General features: G+C 36.0%; 1 protein-coding gene and 1 long non-coding RNA gene across 6 annotated transcripts in view; one reads left to right on the top strand and one right to left on the bottom strand.

Annotated features, from left to right (window-relative positions):
- Positions 1 to 288: 288 nt before the first annotated feature.
- On the bottom strand, positions 289 to 7,894 carry lin7c (lin-7 homolog C (C. elegans)). Its single transcript, XM_024296246.2, has 5 exons — positions 7,556 to 7,894; positions 6,427 to 6,545; positions 6,264 to 6,335; positions 5,547 to 5,756; positions 289 to 4,587 (listed from the first exon to the last, which is right to left on the bottom strand). Exons 1-5 carry the CDS (start codon positions 7,590 to 7,592, stop codon positions 4,420 to 4,422), a joined length of 606 nt encoding a protein of 201 aa, XP_024152014.1. The 5' UTR covers positions 7,593 to 7,894; the 3' UTR covers positions 289 to 4,419.
- LOC112161192 overlaps positions 7,227 to 9,756 on the top strand; it is a 45,930-nt gene continuing 43,400 nt past the window's right edge. Inside the window, exon 1 of one of the 5 annotated variants that reach the window (XR_002921803.2) lies at positions 7,227 to 7,602. This is a non-coding gene — a long non-coding RNA (uncharacterized LOC112161192). Of the gene's footprint in view, positions 7,603 to 9,455; positions 9,528 to 9,756 lie in introns of those variants that run through there. The other 4 variants (XR_002921807.2, XR_002921804.2, XR_002921806.2 and 1 more) reach the window with 4 other exon arrangements.

Raw genomic sequence — 9,756 nt, forward strand, 5'->3', positions numbered from 1 at the left:
TGCACTGACAAGAATGTTAGAGCCAGAGAAAAAAAGGAGAGTTAAATTGATAAAATATTAAAAATGTCTAAATTCTCTCCTTAAAAAAAATGTATTAATATTAGTTTTAGATTGAATTCTCAAGGTTATACCTCACTCTTTAAATTGCTGTGGTGTGCAAAATAAATAAAACCTGGATTAAATAATAATGAAGAAAATGTTTAACGGTTTCTTTCTCCAATCTCCACCGTTTAAAACAACCCTTAGAAATTACTGTTAATAAAAAATAAATAAATACACGTCAACACATTTTTCAAATTCACAACTATAAGCAAGATTTATTAAGCCTCTATTCAATAATTAGGATCTAGGTTACAATATTTTACATTCCACATCCATGAAACACAGTTAAGACAATAAGGAACAAAATTTAACACAATCTACAGGCAACATTTCAAACAAGCAAAGACTACAACATCTTGAAACATACATAAAAAATTGGACAAATCGTTCTTGGTCCAGTAAAGAAGTGGTTGTTTAGTTCATAGCTCAGAGAACTGATGGTATATAGTAATTCAGGTCGCATCTTCTAAACTGACATGGACCCGATATACACTATGTGGAAGTACCAATCAACCTGGTATTTGATTTTAGAAAGGAAAAAAAAAATACTTAGAAAAGTTGCAGAAAATATCAAAAGAAAACCCATTATAAAAAATATTCTATTGGCCATTTTGACATATAGACAAAGATCCAGGTAAAAAGCTGGAGTGCTTTCCAAATCAGGCTAGTAACATTCAGTGGAAACTGTAATTTCAGTATATTTATAAGTCTGGCAACATGTTTGTGTGAATTACTATACATATATGCATGGTAGGACTGGAAAAGCAGTGTAGTTTTGAATTAAACACAATAAAAAAGGGACATACTATACATTTAGACTCTTATGTACAGCTGATTTCCACTGCATTCAAAGTAATCTCAGCCAGTAGACTGAGCAAACTATTGTCACTTGTGATTCTAAAAGCCTCCAGACAACGACTACATTACAAGAGCGCTATTCTGAGAAGGGTATTTACATGAAAATGTAAAGATAAGGTGTTCTTACAGATCTGAACATGGTGGCCACAAAATGTCCTTTAAAGAGAGTTTAGTTGTGCTAAAACTATCAGTTTTTGTTAACAAAATTCAGAAGTTTTGCACAAATGCAGATTACATTGTAAATGACTTTGCATAGATCATCAATTTACACATTTTACATGCATTTTGCTTTAGAATTTGTCCCATAATGCCACAGTTTCACTTATTCTTATTTTTTTTACAAAGATAAGAGATTTGACAGAGCAAGCCCATGAGAAAGAAGTGGACTACGTGCTCCAGATTGTATTGGGATTCTCTCCTTATCGGAGTTCTAAACAATCCACTAAAATGAACACAATCCACAGATTTGACTGAAGAAAATTTCTGCTGATGCATCTGACATTCAAGGTATCAGCAGCCCCTGAGGTGTTCTTACACGCTGACTAAATAACACACTTAAAAATACAAATTCAGACACATAAATAAGCAACCAAACCTCAAAACTGTATTTTTCAACAACTTTCTGCTGATAAAAATGTTGGTACCTGATTACGTTCTTTTAAGATCATTGTTTAATGAGTTTTGCTGAAATGACAGACTAAACTAATTACAGTACCTTTAAATTTCAGACACCACTTTAATTCTGCCTACATAATTAACCATTAAGCATGAAATTCTGACTTTACATTGAATCCCACTTTTGTGAAAAATGAAGCATAGGTTCTAAAATTTAAAGCAGAAATAAAAGTTGCTCCAGCCATCTTTTCCTGTTTAATGGGGCCCCTAAAGGGACACTGAAGTAAAAAAAAAAAAATATATATATATATATATATATATATATATATATATATAAATTGAGGTTAAAAAACCAAACAATTCAAATAGTAAATAGTGTGCACTGGTTGGTAACCAGAATTTTTTTTAACTTCAATTTCTATCGGAAAAAAAAAAGTTTTTTTTTTTTTTTAACTTCAATTTTTCAATGTCCGTTCAGGCGCTCTGTACTTTTATACTTTTGTTCAACATGATTTATACCGTTAGGGTTTCGGTTATGCTGGTCAAAAACACATAAATCACAACAAAGAGAACACATCATTTAACACACATTTAAAATAAAAAACACAAAAACTGGAGTGAAAAATCAGTGTGAAGTGACACTAAATAATACAATTTTAGTTTAAATTAGACAGTAAAGAAAAAAAGCTTTTGTCTTTTTTAACTTGTATATTTTGTTATTACAGTATTTCCAAGTAAACCATAACTTGAAGACTTGCTTGATGAGCAAACGAGTGTTTGACAATTCACTACATTGTAACAGGATGCATAAACCAGCAAACACTTAAAAAGAAAAGATCAAATATCAGAGTGTAGTGATGTACCGACAGAGGCTTGAGCAAATCTGATTGTTGGGGAGTACTTAAGAAGAAGAAAAACAGTAATTATGTTTTTAATAAAATTCATAGTTTAGTGTTTGTCAAAATAAATAAAAAAAACAAAATAAAGAGAAAAAAAAATCAGTAAATATTTTGATCAGGAAGTTTAACATTATTGCTAAAATTTAGTAAAATGTGTGAGCTTTGAGCACAACATCAGAAAAGCACATTTTTTAATCAAATACATATATAGACATCTTGTGTTAGCACCCATGTTGTCCTTTATTTACTCAAATAATTTATTGATCTGATTATTAGAGTTACAAAAGAGAAAAAAATACACTGCTGTTCAGAAAACACACAAATGAGATACCAGAACCCCCCAAAAAACAAACAAAAAAACAGCAAACACATTATTTTCACATTACTAAACGTAGAATGCAATAAAAAAAAGTCTTCTGACATTTTATTTATCACAAAGTAGTGAGGGTTAACATTAGGCTTGACTGTGGACTACTTTTTGTATGAAAATAACATGTGGGGAATTATCAAAGTATGTTTTAGTATAGTATTCTAAACACCAGAAAAGAAACACAAAGTGTGAAGTACATTCCAGATGTACAATCCTTCAAAAGTTTACATACAGTCATCACTGTCCAGGATGAGAGTTTCATTTCCTGTGGGTTCCCTGAATCCAGCTGTTCCCTGTAATTTTGTTAAAGTCTAAAAAAATGTCTCAATGATAGTAAAATATCTTCAGCTAATAGTGACATTAATCTGTGCAGCCACCAGACTGAAAAACAAAGCAAAGCGAGTCAGAAAGATAAAAGGAAATAGGATTACAAATTAAGAGCGTCTCCCATCACCATGACTGAACGTGTGTACGGGTTTGGAACAAAGTGGAACCTGCTGGAGTGTAATCACCGTTTTTTTTGTTTTACCTTCTACACATCAAAGTACCACCACTCCCTCGATAAGTGTATGTAAACTTCTTCATGCAAATGTATGTCATGGCAAGGAAATCAGAGCCGAAACAGTGTTGAATGTCGACTCCATCACAGATTTTTGTCCTCGCTAAAATCCAAGCTGCAAATCTCTGTGGAGCTACGGGTTTAAATTTATGAGCTGCTATGACCTTATTCGATCACTTACAGTCACTCCCAAGCTTTTCATGGCAAAATGTGATGCTAAAAACAAGAGTTAAGCCCAGAAAGAAGAAGAAGAAAACCTCAAACCCTCGTTTCTTTTGTGCTGAAATGACTGCACTCTAATTTACTGAGAATCTGATCTATTTAATTAGCGTATTTAACCTTTTGCCTGCTCCTCTAAAGCCTTTTTTCTGGGCATTCCTCCTAAGTGACAATTAAAAAAAACTTGCTCTTTCTGAAACTGGTATATTAAATGGGTTTTACAAACCATCGAGACATGTTCATTTCAAATAAAAAGGATTTTTGAGATTTATAAATGTTAAGCACGAAGTAATTAATCACTCTGCGGATTTAGTCACCACTGCTTCACCTTAAACCATTAAAAGCAAACAAGATTAGCTGACACAGTACATAAGATAAATGTGTTTGCCCTGAGGCACTTGGTAGTGGCTGTGAAGGAACAAATTACCAACCTTAGCTGTAAAACGAGTCACATAATACATTTTTTTTCCCCCAAAAGTAATCAAAGTTGCATTCAAATGTTTTAAATTCAAAAATAATGCACATATTGTGACTCAAACGGACAATCGTTTTAGTGTTCATCTAGAGTTTTAGTGTCTGGTACAGTAACAGTGGCGATTTTATAGATATTTTAAAAAATGCTACAAAGGAGGTTAGAAGCAGAACTGGTGATGCATGTGCAAGTAGGAACTACAGCTGGGATCGTCCTTTTTGTGGGTTTGAGCATGGGCAAAAATATATGACAGATGGGCAGAAGGCTTGAGGAGCAGAAACACGGGAGGTGGGCATCCGCATGAAGAGGGGAGGAAAAAAAAATCCTACTGGGGATAGTTGTTCTGTTGCCGGCGCTTAGCTGACCTCATTTTCTCAAAGCGTGACTCCATTTCCTCCAGGACTTTGGGGGTGTACCTTACTACCAGCTTCACTGTGCCCTGAGCTGCTTTGAGGAGTTCCACTGCTTTCTCATGATGTTCACCTTCCACACTCTAGAGGAAAAAAATTCAACATACAAGTTTTTCAGGAAATTATATATATTTAAAAGACTCAAATACAGTATTTCGTGAAATCAGCTCATTATGTTTTATAAAAATGATCAACTTTGCAAAAACAATATTTTAAGGATTTTATAAAGAACAGAAGGTACGGTTTATTAAATGCCATTATCATAAAAAAACTAATATCTATGAAAGAAACATTTGGATCGTTTGTGACTGGGATTTAAGATAAAGTGCCACATTAAGCAGCGTACACAATATTCTGTACCGGTACTTTAACACAAGGCTAAAATTGTAGTTTTATAACTTTTTCCCCTCTAAAAACATTTTTTGCATTCTTTTTGCCTAAAATTGAGGGTAATTGCACCTATTCATAACATATTTCATCTTAATGTGCTTACGCTACTTCATTTTGAAAGTTAAAGTTATAGGCACAAAAAAGATGAATGATTACTTTCATTGAAATCTAGGTAAAAGACAAATGAGCACTTTTTACATGGTGCTAGATCAGTACTTTCAGAGGTGAAAAACAACTGCAAAATCATGAAATTATTAAATCAGAATGTAAACCCCCTCAAAAATGATAATGGTTTGGTAGCTAATATTCATTTTCTTATGAATCTTTATGAATATTTTCATTTTATTTGTACTTTTATTGTCTTTTTAACTATCTTGTTTCATGTTGCTGACCTTTTCATCTGTGGAAAAGGAGAAACTGTTCTCAATGGATTTTAATTTAGTTAAATAAAGGGAATAAAATGAATGATGACTAGATGACATTATGAACACAATAGCTAAAGGGGTGTATAGACCATTAAATAAGGTTCTTTGATAGTTTTAGGTTGTTCTCCAAGTCACTGTACATAAAAATACAGCTTTCTGGTGGTGACTGAATTATTCTGAAACTTAAAAGGTAAAACAACAGATGGATTTATTTTCTATGAACATACCACGCCATTAACAGAGAGCAGCTGGTCGCCTCTTTTGAGACCTCCATGTCGATCGGCGATGCCTCCTGGGATAATCCGGGAAATGTAAATTGGAGAATTTTGCTCCTTACCGCCCATTATATTAAAGCCCAGACCCTCCTCTGTCTTGGGCAGCTCCACCACACGTGGATGAGAGTGGCCTTCACTTGCTGCAAAAGCTGCCACTGTAGCCTACAAAAGGGAAAGTGTTTTTTAGCTCTCAAAACATATAACCAAGCATCCATGTGCTTATCCTTTAAAGAAAATAGAACATCCATCCATCCATCCATCCATCTTCTTGACCGCTGCTTCCCTTTCGGGGTCGCGGGGGTGCCGGAGCCTATCCCGGCTACTGAAGGGCGAAGGCGGGGTACACCCTGGACAGGTCGCCAGTCTGTCGCAGGGCCGCAATCACTCTCACATTCACTCTCACATCCACACCTAGGGGCAATTTAGAGTCACCAATTAACCTATGAGGCATGTCTTTGGATGGTGGGAGGAAGCCGGAGTCCCCGGTGAAAACCCACGCATGCACGGGGAGAACATGCAAACTCCACACAGAAAGGTCCCAGCCGGGATTCGAACCGGGGCCTTCTCGCTGTGAGGCGAGAGCGCTAACCACTTGCGCCACCGTGCAGCCCGAAAATAGAACATTGTGAATCTAAATAAAAGAAAACGGGAATTAACAGTCAAGTTTACCTTAGCTGTGGCGTTGGCTCTGACCTCAGGACTGCTGTTGATGTCCACAGTTTCATACACATGCTCGTAAACCTAAGCATACATTATACACACAAAATGATCAAAAACCTTGATAACGAAGGTGAAAAAAAGACCTCAAAGACAAGTAATGGAAGTGTCTTACTTCTCTGACGGCATTACAGAATTCACTTTGTAAGACCCTTTGCAGAGCCTGCAGCTTCTGAGGAGGAACTTCTCCTGTCCTTTGGAGCTTATCCAAAAGTTCAATGGCCCGGTTGATATCTGCAAGGAGCAACATGTACAGTGCCATCAAAGATTTACTATCACCACAAAAGTTTTGAATTCTCCTAACGTTGTCCTAATCAACAACTCTATAATCAGCTACAATCTTCCTCAGTTGAAATCTGTGAAGAAGTTTACATTTTTACAAAAGTCACTGCTCAAACAGATAAATAAATAAATAGAAAGAAAGAAGAAATGAAAAGGAAAAAATATATACTTTTAATTTACATTTAAATTTGGTGTCTCAATCAAACAGAAGTCCAAATCACCTGTACCTCATTTACCGTTTTAGACTGATACCTCTTGTTAGAGTTTAGCTCTTGAAAAGAAAAATAATGCTTAAATTTTGACTCACAAATAATATGGAACTGAAAATAGGTTATAAAGAGTTTATTGGAAACAAATACATGCATAAAGCTAGAAATTATTATTAAAGCATAACTAAAACATATACACAATATAAACTGTTAATTACCTACATTTACTTATATTAACCAGCTAATTAACAAGTGTGTGGTTTTTAATTACTAATCATTGTTTTAAAATGAGTATTTTTCATTTAACGACGTTATAAACAACGAAGTGATTTCGAGACATTAGCTGTACAAAAATCTGTTGGACGCATTCAAACCAAATGTAACAATTTGTCCAACTCGATCACAAGGAAAACTCGAAAAGTCACAGGTATAAAACTAGCCTTTTTGATAAGCTAAAACTAAAAAAGAAAATACAATAAACAACACTATGCTAAAGTGACAGCGCTGGCCAATCATTATCTGCTGTTAGCTAAAATGAAACCCACAAATTAACGATTGAAGTAATAGTTACTTTAACTCGACGGCATACAACTCCACGGTTCAATACTTGTGGTTAAAAAGATACTAGAAACAAGACGGTATCCAAATAATACACGAAAACTAGCCCTTTGTTTTATATAAGCAATGCTATGTAAGCTAGGTGTGCCCATCTCGTTTCAAAACAAATAAAGCCAGTTAGCTAATTAACGTTACCCCTTTCCAGTCGCACAGGTTCCCCGAGTGATGCCATTCTCGAAGCGGTAAGTTATCGTACCTTCAGTCGACACCGCGCTAAAAGAGAGTTAAGATAACTAAAACTGGTAATCCTGACCCACGTTTCCTGCGCTTAACTGAGACGATAAATCAGATTAGCCAGGTTAGCTAGGCTAGGCTAGCTGCCAGTGCCACGATGCGTTGAAGGAACCTCGTAAAGTAGAGTGAGCACAGTCTAACGGATATAAATCACGGTCTTGTAAAACGGAAAAAAATAAAAATAGGTTATAGTTTGAGTATTTTGTTATTAAGTATGATACTTAATTCCACTGACCATTTAAATTGCAGATAACGTTTAATATACAGACAGACGTACCGGGTAACCCATGCCCTGAAGCAATTTGGTTTATTTTCTCCTTGTTTTAAAGTTACTTCCTTCCTACAAGGATGATCAATTGCTGCAAATTAATTTTATTACAATAAAATATGTGCAGAACAAACTGTGAATCTGAATGAATTTAGTGTTTTTTAGGGTGATGTCCATATACACAGCAAAGCTTGGTGGATGTAACCCATCGGGGGCCCGTTTCAAGAAGCAGGTTTTGTTGGAACTCTGAGTTCGTGAACTCCAAATTCGGCAAAACTCTGAGTTTTCGGTTCCAGAAAGAGGGATAACTCAAACCCGGGAAAGTGGGTGAAACCAAGCCCGTTCCAAGAAGCGGGTTAGGATGAACTCAGAATCAATCACTATGGTAACTGAGTCTGTGAACGAAACCTGGTCGGTAGCAGGTTTTCTTCAGGAAACTTAGAGTTCTCTGAGGTCTCCGCCCCTTTTTAAAGTGAAAGATGATCAAATATGAGTTCCTCATGAACATTTAGAGAACATTCACATTAGAGACGTCACGTTTTCACCACTCAGAAACCAAAATGACATGTTCATTCATAGAGGATCATGTAGAGAGGAGGCTGATTAATCCAGAGGAAATGTTATTTACGTCGGTAGAGGATTTGGAGGACACGAGTCGACTGACTGCAGTTTCCCAATTCATCTTTATTTCAGCGATATTATAATTAGTGAGTTTTTCCAGGGCCTCGCTATTAAAAAATGCAGTTTTCTTTTCCTTATTTTAAACCCTTAACAATAGGAATTAAGGAATGTCTAACACCGGAGAAGGATGTGTAGTTATCCACCGTCCGATATTTCCGTCACACATTAGCTCAATTGACAGCAACGCTGCCTCCCACTGCATAGGTAGCGAGTTCGACTCCCGGCTACGGAAAGTTCATTTTACTTTTAAAAAAATTCGGCGAATATTTTTTAAGTCTTGAGAATTAAAATTAAATAAATACTTTTTTAACATATGCCAGGCAGCTACAGTTTCTTTTTAGCGTGCAGTGATATCTGTGTGTGTAGGGGGGGGGTTACGATCACGGAGATTACTTATTAGATTGGTAACAGATCAAAAACCACTCCTTACTCAACAAGAGACAAAATAACCTTCCTGACATTATTTATTCATTATTAGAAATGATTCAAATAACTGCAGATATTTTCTCTCTGTTCTACCGCTGCAGCTGTGTTGCTTTTCTTGATGAAAATGTTCTCCTATAGTCGCATATTCTTGAAGGAACTTATCAATTTCCCTCGCCGGAAGTACGTAACTCAGCTGTTTGCTCCCGTTGCCATGGTGAATCATGCTGTCTTTGCTCCATTGATCAGGGCTTTTTATGGTCGCGACGCTCACACCTGATTCTGGTTCTGACAACTTCAAGTTGATTGAATCAAACATTTTCAGCTGTTCTGGAACCGAAAACCCTGAGTTTGGGAATTTAGAGTCCAGTGACTCTAAGTTCAGGTTCGAACTCTAAATTTGTTGAACCTGCTTCTTGAAACGGGCCCCGGATGCCCTGAGTAGAAGACACCGGCCAAGTAAAATTCTGTGATCCGATGCCCCTCTACTGCCCCCCACCGGTAAACTCCAGCACTGCTTCCATACTTTATACATTAATCAGCTGTAAAATGCTGTTTATCTGGAATTTATTGGCTGGAGCCTGGAATCATTCAGTTTTTATCTTAACCCAGCTGGTGCAGTACTAGCAAGTTTCATCCTCTTAATTTTCCTTAAATTCTTGGCTCTATTACCTACACAACTTTACAATAAAATAATTCAAAATGTCTGATCATAGAAAACAGACCCCCC

The sequence above is a fragment of the Oryzias melastigma genome, linkage group LG3, assembly GCF_002922805.2.
Source record: "Oryzias melastigma strain HK-1 linkage group LG3, ASM292280v2, whole genome shotgun sequence".
Classification (NCBI taxonomy): Eukaryota; Metazoa; Chordata; class Actinopteri; order Beloniformes; family Adrianichthyidae; genus Oryzias; species Oryzias melastigma.

What these genes read in the sequence shown, in the direction of transcription:
- lin7c (XM_024296246.2), bottom strand. Translation starts at nt 7,592, where the DNA reads ATGGCATCACTCGGGGAACCTGTGCGACTGGAAAGGG. An exon ending in ACCTGTGCGACTGGAAAGGG is followed by an intron (nt 6,546 to 7,555) that starts GTAACGTTAATT and finishes TGCTCCTTGCAG; the next exon opens with ATATCAACCGGGCCATTGAA. An exon ending in GAGCCAACGCCACAGCTAAG is followed by an intron (nt 5,757 to 6,263) that starts GTAAACTTGACT and finishes TCCCTTTTGTAG; the next exon opens with GCTACAGTGGCAGCTTTTGC.